Below are 14,366 nucleotides of genomic sequence, written 5' to 3' on the forward strand. Positions count from 1 at the left end.
AACCTACTTATTTCTGCCTCACCACACCCAACAAGATCTCAAGTTCTAATGGAAATTAACCACCTTTTGGCAATCTTTACCTCATTATCTACCTGGAAGTATTTACGTTGTCTCAGTGGAGTTATCCCAACTCCCTTAATGTCAATTACTTATTTTCAATATCACAAAACGATGCTCTCAGTGATGGTTATTCTTTTTCACCTTTTTTTTTTTTTCCTTCTGAAAGCCTTCGAGATTGCGTCGGAGTCCCTGGCTCCTGAATGGGACTCGGGAAGCAGAGAACTTAACATAAAGATGCCCATTACCAGACCTTGGTCGATTTTAAGGCAAACAGTACTGGAGAGGCCCAGGGCAGACCTAATTCCGAGTGAGCGTCCGGATCTGTGAGCTAGTGTTGCTTCAGCATCTCGCCGTGTGTTTGTGGGGAGGCTGCTCTTGGCTCCTCCCCTGCCCAGTCCACACTACCTTTCGCCTCCGCTTTTGCGTAACTATATTAATAGAAGGGAACACTTCACATACTGGCGCTCGGGCCCCAGAGAGAGGCTGGCTGTGGCTTGGCAGGTGGGCTTGTAGCAGGAGATGGGTGGGGGAGTGGGCGGAGTCACTCCGGAGTGGCGTCCGAAGTAGCCAATGGCAGTACGTGGCAGGGGCGGGATGGAGGCCCTGTGACCGGTTAGCCAATGGAGGATGAGCAACTGCTGGAGCGACCTGCTGACGTGAGGAGCGTTCCATTCCGCCAGCGGTGGGCGGTTGCCACAGCTGGTTTAGGGCCCCGACCATTGGGGCCCCTTGTCAGGAGGAGGCACCCTCCCTGTCAGGGAGAAGTCGCTACCACCTTTGGCGGCCGACGCGATCCCCGGGGACAGTGCACTTTCTGCCCTCCGCTGCCGGCCGACTTCGGTCTCCCTCATCCAGGTAAGAGGGGGTGGGGGTGGGGTGGGGGGTCTCCGGGGCTCCGCTGTCTGGAGGGCTGCATGCCCCCCTTCAGCTCCGCTGGGACCCAGGGACGTTGGCACCGCCCTGCTCGGCTCGCCAGCCGCCAAGCCCCTGGCCCGGGGTGACTACACGTGGCGGGGCGTGTGTGAGTGTGTACGAGCTTGTGGACGCGTGTGCGTGTGGATGTGGCGCGCGTCCCAGTCAGCCTGGGGCGGTGGTCGGCTGCGTGGCGGAGGCAGGGCGGGCCTCCTGAGGCCGGGCCGCTGCACAGCCCCGGCTTCTGGCACTGGGCGGCTGAAGCCGGTCGGTCGCTGCTTTCCGAAGGCTTTTCCTTTTTTCTGCTCCCAGGTTGGGCTCCCCTTCCTAGTCTGTGTTCTCCTGCTGGGTCAGTTGACGAGGAGGAGATTGTTTGCCAGGTTAGTTTTACACAAAGGAAGTGATCTTTGCACCTCTGGGGCCCCCTCCCCTTTCCCAAGCCTGACACCTTTCCATCTCGCAGCTCGGCTCTTAGTCCTCTTTTGGACCTTTGCCCTCTCTAGCTCGAGAATGATCTCTGGCTGGTTTCTTGCTCATCAGGCTGCAGGCTTCCGCCTCGTTCTTGCCAGCATGGGGCATGTGGTGCCAGTAAATAGAGGACACAGCCCCACACCTGAGAGGAAGAGAAGGATGACAGTGACTGGGAAAGGCTAGGGAGGCCTGGAAATCCAGGATGCTGACTGGAAATGGTATTGGTGACATGTCCCAGGAAGCCCTCAAGGGACTTACCTTAGCTGCTGCCACCGCCCTCAGCCACCCCTCACCCCATCATCAGTTGCCAACCATTCCAGAATCCCTCCTGTTAAAGGAAGCCTTTTATCTACAGGGTGATGTGGTTTATTAAGAGTCCCACAAATGCTAAGCTAGAACCAGCCAGACTGTTTCATTTTGGGACTCAGGAAGTTACAGAAGGTTTGATTCGGGGAAATCTGTTTTGTGTAAATATGATGTGTGTATGTGTCCAGAATGCTCAGAACATCCTACCCCAGCCAGAGGGTTACTTTTTCCCTCCTGTAATTAGTATTTTGAATGGTTGATTGAAAGAAGGTGGAGTAGATGAGGGATGGGAAGGGCCGCTTAGGGACAGACAACAACAAGAAAACAAGAAAACCTGCTAGTATTCTTTTTATAAGTCTCTTAATGAGGACTAAAGAATATTGTGGTGGGGTGGAATGTGCCAGGGACTGGAAGTCAGTAGGCATGTTATCTCGTGTCAGCTTTGTTGCTGGGTGACCCTGGGTATGTTATCGCGTCTCACTGGGCCTCAGTTTACTTATTGGTAAAGTATAGTAATTAGGGTGGCCACTTACAGAATTCCTACTTACTTCCAAGACTCACGATTAACCAAATCATCAGCATTAGTTTGGAAATGGGATTGACTATTTAAGAAATACTAGTTCCCTCCCGTTTTGGAGAACTGTTTTTTCTTTCGTTTGTTTTCCTCTCTAGAGAGCAAACACAGATTAGAAATTTCAAACTTCCCCCTTCCCACTCTTCCAGGCAGTGTTACTCTTTCTGTCTTCGGGAAATGAGATTTCAGTTGCATTTCGTTCTTCTTGTCTCACGTTTCCTCCCCTTTGCTTTTTTCAGGACTCTTGATAATGTTTGACCCAGTGGCAGCAGTTGTACCCGACGTGATTTCAAAGCCGAGCTCTGTCTCTGCTCTTGTGTAGTCGCCCGGTTTTGGACCAGGACCTCCAATCATGTCTGTGATGGTGGTAAGAAAGAAGGTGACACGGAAGTGGGAGAAACTCCCAGGCAGGAACACCTTCTGCTGTGATGGCCGCGTCATGATGGCCCGGCAGAAGGGCATCTTCTACTTGACCCTCTTCCTCATCCTGGGGACGTGCACACTCTTCTTTGCCTTCGAGTGAGTTCTCATTGAATGCAGTTGTCTGGTGATGGTTAATTTGGGTCCCAGGAGTGAAATGGTCTTTCCTGGCCATTTGTGGTGGTTCTTGCCTGACTTTATTCTTTTGTTGAACAATGTCTACAGGCTGTGTCTATTGAATTCACTGTTTTTGGTTATAGTAGGCTGTATATTCCATAAAAAGACCAAGAACGTTAGCATCAGCTTCGTGGCACTGGTGGGGAGAACCCCTGACAACCAAGGGAGTTTGTCTTAATTGTTCACCTCCTTTCATTGATTGTAACTTAGTGACAAATTGCTTCTTCCCTACCCCTCCCAAGTCTGGGAGTAACCCTCATTATTACAACACCACTCAACAACATCCACTTAATCTGCTACTTTGGGTCCGATTTTTGTAAGCCCCAGTTCTTACCTAGCTGTTAAGTTGAAAAACAAACTGAATTGGGAACCTGAAGATTGGTCCCAGTGTCATCTGTTCCACAAAGGAACTGTGGGGATGCCGGATAGGTGCTCTTGAAGTGTGAGCTGTTCTTTCTTTCCTCAAAACTCATTCAGTATAAAAAAAAAATCAACATTCTGTGTGATGTGACACCTAGTACTAGAGACACTGTTTGAAGTCTGTGTAGGTCACTGCTGCAGGGAGGTGGCCAGTTGGAGTCTATCTAGTGCACCGTGAGATGACTACTGGGTATGCTGAGAATGATTCTACACTCTAGGGATGGGAGCCGTGCTAATTGTTTTGGGATTACTGTATTAAGGAGGACCTTGAGGAAACAAGAGGTGTACATACTGAGGCCACACCTGCTGTGAGCCTGCCATGGCTTGTGTTCATGGGTGACCTGGAAATAAGAGTTCCCATGCTGGGGTGTGGCCGGGAGATGCCAAGGGGGCTCCTTGGCCAAACTGAGTAGGTAATTAAAATGAGCTCTAGTCCATTGAGACTCACTTTTGTCTTGCTGTAAGGGTTACAGGCGTTCTCTGTGCCGCTCAGAGTGATTTGGGGGCTCCTTTGCTAGACTTTTGATGTTGGCAGCTGGCTTGGGTAACAGCGGTGGGAAGAGTGTTCTAATGTTCTGTAACAGGGCTGGTAAAAGAAGATCAAATGAAGTCTTCGTTAAAGGTCCTTTTGTTGTTACTGCTGCTGACTTTGTGGAGGCTTTCCATGAAGTTAGGTAGGCTGTTGAAGGCTTGTTACCTGGTTTACATTCTGAGTTTTACAGCTCAGTGTGTGTGTGTGTGTGTGTGTGTGTGTGTGTGTGTGTGTGTGTGTGTACATGACCATGTGCTTATGTGTGCTACAAGTGAGCATGTGCAGCCAGGCAGAAAACAGAAAACTGTTTTTTTCCTTCAGCTCACTCTTCTTTCTCCGCTTTCCTTGCTTTGGTCCTCTTTTTCTTCTGGATGGAAGTACAATGTTGAATTCTGCTGTCATTCTCCTTCTCTCTTGTCCTTTTGGTCCCCTCATCTCTGCACTTAGATGTTTATGATTGGAATTTTTCACGACAGAGATGAGACTTGTTTCCAGGCTCTGAGTGAGGTGGTAGTTCTGGGACCAGGAAACCTCTGGTTTGATCAGAGAAACATGGCCTTACTCGTTTTTGTACCTGGAAGGCTTAAAGAGACTGTGACTTGGATCTGTTCCACTTAGGCCCCTGAAGGCCTCTGAAAAAAAACTGCCCATGGGATGAAGCTTCTAATTAGCTAAATTGCTGTTCAACAGAGGCTTATCAGTTTTCTTCCAAGATGACTCCCATTTCACAATTATTTCTTGGAGTTTTTCTGTAGATACAAAGTTTTGTAAAACTGCCGCGAGTTCCAGCTGTCTGTTTGAAAGAGTAAATATTTCAAAAGTAAAGGCTGGGGGAGGGAGGGAAGGAGGAAGTAAATGAGTTAGCTTAGTAGTGGAATGGGGAAGTGTAAATCCGAACAAAGAAAAGAGGACTCCTGTGATGAATGCTTTAGGTGATGAATGCTTTTAATAAGAAAGGTAGTGTGTGTGTATGTGTGTGTGTGTGTGTGTGTGTGTGTGTGTGTGTGTGTCACATGCAGGCACATGGATAATCAAATGGTGGCTACTTTGTATCTATCTAATGGTAGGCTGTACATGGCACAACCACCTAACAATGCGGAATTGAGTCTTTTTTCTGGTTGACTAGTCTATAATTTACTCTCTGGAGGACAGAGTTGGGGCTCTAATGTTAGTATTAAGATGCAATGAAACCTAAGGAAACCAGATGATCCAGTCCCTAATTTCAGGTGGGTGATGATGACATTTGACATTGCACTTGATTTTAGCCAAAAGACCAAGACGTGGTAGGAGTGCATATTTGAATTCACAGATTGCTGTCTGTTTTCATTCTTAAATTATCTGTGTCTAGACTCCATATCCTCTAGCTGTTTCATTTTTACCACCCAGGAAGGGAGTTCAAATCTTGATACACATCTGGATGTGCTTTTTATCAACCAGGTCCTGTTGGCAGCAGGTGCTTAGGAACAAGTGTGAGCAGATTCATGGCTGTATTTGGCATAGCTGTGGAGCAGCCAGATGGCTTGAGCAGTCTGGTCAGTCATGTGGGTGCCCCTTCATGAAAAAAAAATGTGCAGTGTTGGTCCTAGTGCCAGCCTTGCACTTTGACATTTGACAAGTTTCTTTTACAAATCTCGGGTGTTCCAAGGAGAGAGCTGTAATTTTAAGTGGACAGGTTGTATGTTGAATACATAAATCAACCTAAAAGATCACTCACCTGGGAGGAGCTAGCACCAAACTGTTAGAAGGGTTTCTGAAGAAGTTAGGTGGTCATCCTTCAAGGTTGCTGTCACAGCTTGGACATTCAGTACGAAGTGGTTAAACCTCTGGGAGCTCTGTCTGAAAGGACACGAAGGTGCAAAGGGGGAGTGTAGATTACCAATAGGTCGTTGTGTTTGTGGTAAGTATATATACATTTCAAAGGGAAGGGAAAAGTGTAAAATGCATAAAGACAAAGGGTTTTCTGATTAATTCTAGGGGTGAGGTATTTAGGAAATGTGCATGTGGATGCCAGTTTTAGCTTTCAGCACAAGGAACGACATTTAAGGCCTTTTGCTCAAACCCTGTCCAGCTTATGCCAGAACATTATAGCAGAATGACATGGACAACCTGTGAGCTGTCCAACTACTGAAAAGCTTTTGTGATATTTGGTTTGACTCAACTTCCTGATGAAGTATAGAGCTGGGAAAAGGATCAAACACATTGTTTTTGGAATGAACTTATAAGTGTTCTCTTTTAACTGTCTGACCGGATTTCTAGTGGGATCAAAGTCCCCAGACTTTTTATGTGGCAAGAAGGACTGCATGACTCTTGAGCCCTACATAGATGTGTCTTGCTGCTATGATTGGTGTTGATGCCCTCTGCGTGCTGTATATGGAGGAAATTGAATACAGGTGCTTTCAGACCCGTGTTTGTCAAACTGGTCCCCATGGGTTCTTTGGATGTGCATATTAGAAGAGAAGTCTCTGAATTGGATAAACCAGAAAAGAGATTTATATTATTGCTTAGTAATTATCTCAGTTCTCCTAGCACACCCAAATTTTCCTCCTCTTTCAAGTTCCTTTAACTGTACATTCGCTCATTGTACCAAATAATGTGACATGTCTTACATTTCTGAGTTCTTACTTTGATGGGTTCTCATGTATCTCAGGACAGCCTTGAATTTCCGGTGTAGCTAATGATGACTTTGAGTTCCTGATCCTCCTGCTTCCACCCCCTGAGTATTGGGATTATGCATCTGTGCCACCACATCCAACCTGGCTGTTTTTCTGTTTCTATTATGCATACACTCTTCATTTGTCCTGTATAGCTTCAAGCTCTTTCAGGCTCAGGTGTTATCTCCTGTGTCTGTAACCCCTTGTGGTGATCTGCACTGGAGTGGGTGGTCAATAAATGTTGCCAGGAGAATACATTCTGGATGCATTTAAAATTCCAGTCTTGACTCACAGCATGGTAGAGTTATAAAGGGCTCTGGAGACTCTCTCCATCCTTTTTGTGGTTTAGGAAATCAGGCCCACAGAAGTGAGCTAATTCAAGATCTGTTGAATGCTTATCTTTTGACTATACGGTTCTGAAGACATTCAGATTATTAAATGCTAGAATCTCCCAAACTCATGCTCCTAGGAAACCAAGGAGTATTTTATAGAAAACTGACAGCATTCTGGCATGGCATTCTTGCAGGAGCACAGTGGCCTGTCTTTATGTGAGCACTTAAATGTAAGATGCTTTGTGAGTTCATGAACGATCATTGCCTATATTGCCACTCCTAGGTCTGAATACCAGGATGAAAATTGCTGGGAGAGAAATAGAGCAAGATGTGCTCCTTACCTAGACACTCTGGGTGCTCGTGACTCAGTAGAAAAGACAGATCTGATGACAGTTAACCAGGTTTAAGGAAATACAGAACTACAGAGACCAAAGCCACACTTTGACATAGTAGAAATCTACTCCTATCCTAAAGAGCATCCTTCACTGAGACTGAGAAGAGTTGTAAAGGTGACTATCATGATCTCTGACCAAGAGAGTGTTCCTTTTCCAGTTGCTCTGTGAAGGTCATTCTTGCATTTTATGTGGGTTACAGCTGTTCTGTACTTGACCAACCAAATGGAAGTTTTAGAATGCTATAATGGCCAATGGCCTCTTTGATATCAGTCTACTACAGTGCTTAGCTAAACTTAACTTTTTCCTTCTTTGAGAAGAGGTCTCATGTAGCCTTGGTTAGCTTTAAATGCACTATGTAGCTGAGGATGACTTTGAACTCTTGATCCTCCTTTCTCTATGTTTTGAGTGCTGGGATTGCAAGCATGTGTCACCATGTCTGGTTTTATGTGGTGCTGTGGATGGAACCTCAGGCATCCTGAATGCTAGACAGGCAGGATAGCAACTGAGCTACATCCCTAGCTGTAACTATTGATAATGTATGCTCTTTGAAGATGAGTTTCCAAAACAGTTTTATTTTCTTTAATAATTCTTAATGGTTCTGTCATCCAGAATTCCTCTGTATGGTTTTATTCTCTCCTCATCTTTTGTGGTAATGGCTTACTTACTGTCAATCTGCTTTTAAAATATTTTTTAAAATTTCAGCTAGATGAATATTGTTTTTTCTGTACCACCCAAGGCTTCACAAGTGTCCTCCTATTGAGCTATACCCTTACCCCCCAGAGGATTATAGTCTTTCCTTTCTTGAGATGGCAATCTCTTTATGTTGTTCAAAAGGCTTTGAACCCTCCTACTTCAGCTTCCCAATTATATGGAACTATAGCCAAGAATGAGAGCCAGTCATTTGTTTGTATGTTTGTTTGTTTTTGAAAGGGTCTACTTAGTCCAGCCTGGCCTGCAACTTTCTTGGTAACCCACACTGGCCTTTAATCAGTGATCTTTTTTGTCCTGGTCTCCTGAGTGCTAGGATAGTGGGTTTGAGCCACCATGCCAGTTTAGAATGAATCTTAATTAAGTATGCGATTCACTATTTTGGAAAAGGTGAGCACAAAGAACAAAGATGTTCTCAGCAATCTGACATGAGTTGAGGTGCTTACTGAGGGAGAAAAGAGACCTCAGAAGTCTTCCTCCTCAGAGATGTCAGAGCTAGTATTGTTTAAGAATGAACAAAGGAGGCACCTTGTGTCTCTTGCCAAATCAGGAAGCTAGGTAATTCAGTGTAATTAGTGGGATGTTTCTGAAATGGAGCAATGAGAAGACAGGAGCCTTGTGATGATGATTAGATAAGGCTAGTTAATGGAAGGCCTTGGAATACTGGTCTGTGGACTTTGGGAATATATATAAAATACATAGTTGGCAGCAGTACCAAGTTATTAAGCAGGGGTAAACTATGATTGAAGTTTAAAAATTGTCATTACAACTAACATTTGACAATTACTGAATAGATTTACCTAGATACAGATTATGTATCTCCTCAAAAGAGAATTTGTATCACCACAGAATAGAAAATGCCCATTTAGTTAATGTTCTCCATTTCTACTGAAGCAAATTTCTACTGAAGCAAAGGAAGGTTATGCATTTTCCTCTGACCTTTATGTAGCAAAATGTCTGGAGGTTAATTTTCAATTAAGTTTTTAGTGTTAAAAGGGACTTCTTCCCTTTCAACAGACTCTGAGTATAGCTATGATAACCTTGAAACTGTGTTCTGGGTAATAGTTCTAACATGGTTATTTTGCTCTAGAGGTAGAGTCTTGCTAGTCTGTTTGGGCTCCCATCACAAACTACTATAGACAACAACAGAAAATTGTGTCTTCCAATTCTAGAGGCTAGAGAGCTTTAGGTCAAAGTGCTGGCAGAATCAGGGTCTGATGAGGACCTATTTCATAGCTTAGATATGGTTGTCTTCTTGCAGTCTTCTCATATCATAGAAAGGCAAGGGAGCCTTGTTAATATGAGTCATTAATCTGATTTGTGAAGATGGAGACTTAGGTGACATAATCATTTACCAAGGGTTTCACCCCGCCTGCAGATGCTATTGAATTGGGGGTTGGAATTTCAGCATGAATTTTGTGGAAACAGAAACGTTCAATGTATGCCCTAAGTAGTGAATAAGGAGACAACTAACCACCTATATCTGGGAGGAATTAAAGCGAAGTGTTATTTCTATCATGTTGGATAAAAGGGCATCATTGGGCTCAGATCCTTAGGCCCTTCTTGCTGTTAAAAGCACAGCTCTTCCTTAAAGCTATCCTTAACAGCTGCTATTGGAACAGTTTCAACAGCCACCAGCTCCCCAAGAGAGCTCTTTCCTGACCACTTACAGTCCAGAGAGTCTGAATCACCATTCTAACACTTGATTATTGGTCTCATCTTATGCTGTAGCTGTTTCATATGTTAGTTATGTTTTCCACAACAAAATTAGCTCCTATTTTTCTTGTTCTTCAGTTGTTAGACCAATAAATACATGTTGGCTTATTGATTGCACTGATAAAAGAACAAACAAAGCATTAAAAATGTAGGAAGAAAGCTATTAGGGACTTAGAGGCAGAATGTTATATAGAACAATCCAAGATTGCAGTCTGCGAGGCAGAGCCCTAACATAGAATCTATTTGGTCTCTTACCAGCTCCACTCATGAATCTATTTTGAGAATTTTTTCAAGTGAATTGAAGTCTGTGCCATTACTATCATTCCTCCAATGAACTAGCATGCTGGGGGTGGGGCATGGGGCATGATGCACTAGCCTAGCCTGGCACTGCTGGATACTGCTGGTCAGTACCAGCATGTGGCTCATGGGAACATATGGAAATCCAGTATTCTAGCCCAGCGATGGAAGCCTGAGGTCAGTGAAGGAGTTGGGAGAGGATATTTTAAAATGATAATGCCCTTTCAGGTATCAGAAATGAATGCTTTAGTGGGCACGTGGCTTATTTATAAAGTAAGAATAGGAACTTTTCACCCCTGGAAGGAGGACAGCCTCCTGGTACTTGGAAGACAAAAGAGACTTCTGTTTCCATGAGAGTGTGGATATCATTATTCCAATAAATGATATAGACAGAAAGTAGAAGGGAATTTGAAAAGCGATTAGTTTGTAGGTGACAGGTCAAGTATTTCTCTAATACAAATTAGTGAAGTTTGAGGTTACCTTGACTTTAGGGAGTTACTACTAAATTTTTAAGGAGCTTATTCCTGTCAAAGATAGACTTCCAGCTTAGTGCAGTCATGGAACTAAAATAAGGTTCAAATGTTTGTGAAGTGGCAAATGCACACTATATTGATAGTGAACAACACATTTTGATGCATGTATATGTTGTAGAATGGTTAAAATGAAGCTCATTAACATATGTAGCATTTCATGTACTTATCTTTTCTTGTGGAGAGAACATTTAAAATCTAATTTGAACCATTTTCAAGTATTATTATTAGCTATAGTCACTGTTATGTGTGGTGGATCTCTTGAATCTATTCTTCCTTACTGAAATTATGTGACCTTTGACAACTATATTCCCAACCTTTCCACACTGAGTTTTTTTAAACATATGTTTCTCTGTATTGCCTAAGGTGGTCTTGAACTCATGAACACAAGTAGTCCTCCTGATTCAGCCTTTTGAATAGCTGCGACTACAGGCGTACATCACCAATCCCTGCTTAGGATGCTGTTTTTTATTTAAACATGTTTATTTAGAAGAGAGACACCATAGGTTGTAGTTTACAATAGTCTTAGTTTTGACATTTCCTCTTACTTGGAGTAGAAAGGCCTTCTGGTCTCCCATCTGCCTTTCTAACCACGCCCATTTACTAGGGACAACTGGCTCCCACTAGCCTCATCTCTGGAAAGAGAATAATACAATGAGCCTGTTGTGTGCTTGTTGACATACAGAGTGGATTGTTTTAGCAGGTGCAGAAGATAGTCTGTATGGAGACTACAGAGACCTTTATCCTTGATGGTGTAGTACAATTCAAATCGAAGTTGTCTTTTGTCTAGTCTACAGCAGGTGTTGGAATTGGACTTAGTTAAGCTTTGGTCCTTCTTTGCAGAGGCCAGCATTGATTTGATTTTTTTTCCTTTGGTGGTTGTCTTAGTAGCTCCATATTTTTTCTCTTAAATAAAAAGAATTGGAGTTGGTGAGATGGCTCAGTGATTAAAATCAGTTGCTGCTCTTGAAGAGGACCTAGGTTTGGTTCCCAGCACCCATATAGTGGCTCACAACCATCTATAACTCCGGTTCCAGGGATCCAACACCTTCTTCTGACCTCCAAGGGCACCAGGCATGCACGTAGTGCATATATCTACATGTATACAAAAAAACATATAGACATAAAATACAAATAAATAAATCTTAAAAAAGGAACAACATCCTTTTTGGTAGATAATCAAATAGTTCTGCTGTTTTAAAGCTTTAAAAAATATAATTACATCATTCCCCTTCCCTTTCTTATTTCCAACCCCTCCCATGAGCCCCCCTTGCTCCCTCTAGAAATTATGGCCTCTTTTTATTTAATTGTTACACACACACACACACACACACACACACACACACACACACACACACACACACCTTGCTCAGTCTGTTTAGTGTTAGATAACCAATTAGAGGACTCTACCCTGGGCAATTAGAGGGCTCTTCCCTGGGATGGGGGCTATTTCTCCTGCTCTTAGCATTCCCTAGTTGCCTGTAGTTCTTTGTTTATGGGTGGTGCCCCATGAGATTTCCCTCTTCCGTGTTGATTGGAGACTATACTCAAGGCAGTTAGTCCTAGAGACATTGCTTCTTTGTTTTGAAGAGCAATCTTACAGATGATCGATGACTAGGAAGATAGCTGCTTTCTGTTGGTGTAGTGATTGCACTTGACTTGCTCATGAAACATAGATTCATGATTCTTCTGTGTCCTTTGGGTCTCTGGCAAGTGGTAGTGACTTTTGTTCCTGAATTTACTTTTTGATTATTTGTTCCTGCAAAAGGAGTAATGGAAAAGAAACTAGTCTACAAACTAGTAATATGCTTGACCCTTAGTTACCCTGAACCCCTTTGCCAGGTCCTTCAGTTCTTGACATGCTCCCCCTATGCCCTTTTGACTTTTAGAAGAAGGAAGTAAATTGTTTAAAAGAAAACTAAGACTACAAATTATATTTTAAAATGAGCAAAAAGCACTGAAATCATTTTGCAAGTTCAATACATATGCTCACTTCCATTATAAATACTATTTAGCCTAATATAACAGTGTGTTCACCCCCCCCCCCACACACACACACTGTGCACCTATACTGTGGAGGGGAGACAGGGGAGTATCTCATGGGGGTTGTTCTGTGACTAGAGCAAACATACAGCCTGGAGTTAAACATTTGCCCTGAATAGACTGCAGCTTGCTTACTCTCCAGGCTGATGAAGTAAGCTTTTTTCTCCACTTACTTTCTCTGCTCTCCCTCTGCTCCTTGCTCATCCACTTATAGTCTGCCTCCAGTGATGATCTCTGTTTTCAAGGAGAAATGTGCCTTGGGAGGAGATGGATAAAAATAGGTCAGTAATAATGCACATCACATACTCTCATTCATTCGATTTGATAGTCAGTTCAGAGCAACAAGTATTTATTGATAGCTTCTTTGTTCCCTTACTTGAATGGATATCTAGCAAATATACAATCAGATGCTAATGTTAATAGAGATCATTTATTTAGTGTCCATTATGCATCAAGTATCCTTCTAAGCACTTTTTATACTAGTGCATTTGGTCTACATAGTGACACCCCCCCCCCCGAAATACTACTACTGTCTCCATTTTACGGATGGGGAAACTGATATTAGCTATCACCTAGTCAGGAGTTGGTAGAACCAGAATTTGAACCCAAGGTCCTGTGAGACCAGTTTGTTGCTCTTAAGAAGTCTAGTTGAGGGAGGTAAAATCAACATACTGATAAAGAGCTAGGAAATAATGCAAGGCTTTCACAGTGAAGCTATTGGCAGGAGGAAAGGGGGAATGCTGCTTCCCATAGGTCTTTAGGAGGAGATGAGACTTCTTTAAGTCTCAAATTCTTCATCTATCAATAAATATAAGGGGTCCTACCTTGTAGCTTTGGTGTGAGAATTGGATGAAATCAGGTATTTAAGGTAGTTAGCACAGTGCCTGGTATTGGTAAATTGTAGTTGCCATGATGACAGTGATGTTTCTAGGACCTGAAATATAAGTTCATTGGGGATATGGAGAGGAAAAGGTGCATTATGAGGAAAGACAGAAGTGTACATGGTGTTGGGAAGTGGTGTTAAGGAGTTTTCTTATTCCATTGCTGATGGTCATTCATCACGCACTAGCTGAGCTATTTGAGGAGACAAAAGGAATGGATGTTATAGAGTCAATCAGCAGCCTGGAAGCTTTTCACTGGTCTTAAAGCATGCTGAGATACCCTCTGTGTGCCACTGTGAGCCTGCTTCCTGGTTGATCCTATTTTTTTCTCCTCCTCATTAAGCTCAGTCCTAATGCCAGATGAGTGGATATGAAAGCTCTGTATATTCCCAGAGCAAAAGTACCCTATGGTGCTTACAAGTCCAGGCTCTTGCTTCTCTGTCCCTAGCCAGTGTCAACCTTTTCTGAGGCAGACAAAATGTTCCTAGAGGCCTGATAAGAGGCATGAGTTATAAGAGGCATGGGTTATCTTAGGCATAAGGGAGTTCCCTTGAGATTGTTTTTATATGCCATAGGTGACCTCAATCTATTAAGTATGTATTGAGGTTACACTGTGTTCAGAATCACATCTTAAGGGTTTGGAATATTCAGAGGAAGTAAATAACATAGTCTTTTGCCCTGGAGATCTGCTGTTCTAGTTGTGGAGACCAGATTGACATGGTTGCAATGACTGGATATATATTACATTAAAGTAAAATTGCTTCCTTTCTTCAGGTGTCGCTACCTGGCTGTTCAGCTGTCTCCTGCCATCCCTGTGTTTGCTGCCATGCTCTTTCTTTTCTCGATGGCCACACTGTTGAGGACCAGTTTCAGTGACCCTGGAGTGATTCCTCGAGCACTACCAGATGAAGCAGCTTTCATAGAAATGGAAATAGGTGAGT

General features: G+C 43.4%; 1 protein-coding gene across 3 annotated transcripts in view; it reads left to right on the forward strand.

The window, feature by feature from the left end:
* The first annotated feature begins 226 nt into the window (after positions 1–226).
* Zdhhc9 (zDHHC palmitoyltransferase 9) overlaps positions 227–14,366 on the forward strand; it is a 36,561-nt gene continuing 22,421 nt past the window's right edge. Inside the window, exons 1-4 of one of the 3 annotated variants that reach the window (XM_015988555.3) lie at positions 227–915; positions 1,285–1,352; positions 2,563–2,842; positions 14,200–14,360. In XM_015988555.3, coding sequence (XP_015844041.1) covers positions 2,676–2,842; positions 14,200–14,360 — 328 coding nt within the window. In that variant the 5' untranslated portion in view covers positions 227–915; positions 1,285–1,352; positions 2,563–2,675. The remainder of the gene's footprint in view (positions 916–1,284; positions 1,353–2,562; positions 2,843–14,199; positions 14,361–14,366) is intronic. The other 2 variants (XM_006994978.4, XM_076562395.1) reach the window with 2 other exon arrangements.

This window comes from Peromyscus maniculatus, chromosome X (genome assembly GCF_049852395.1).
Source record: "Peromyscus maniculatus bairdii isolate BWxNUB_F1_BW_parent chromosome X, HU_Pman_BW_mat_3.1, whole genome shotgun sequence".
NCBI lineage: Eukaryota > Metazoa > Chordata > Mammalia > Rodentia > Cricetidae > Peromyscus > Peromyscus maniculatus.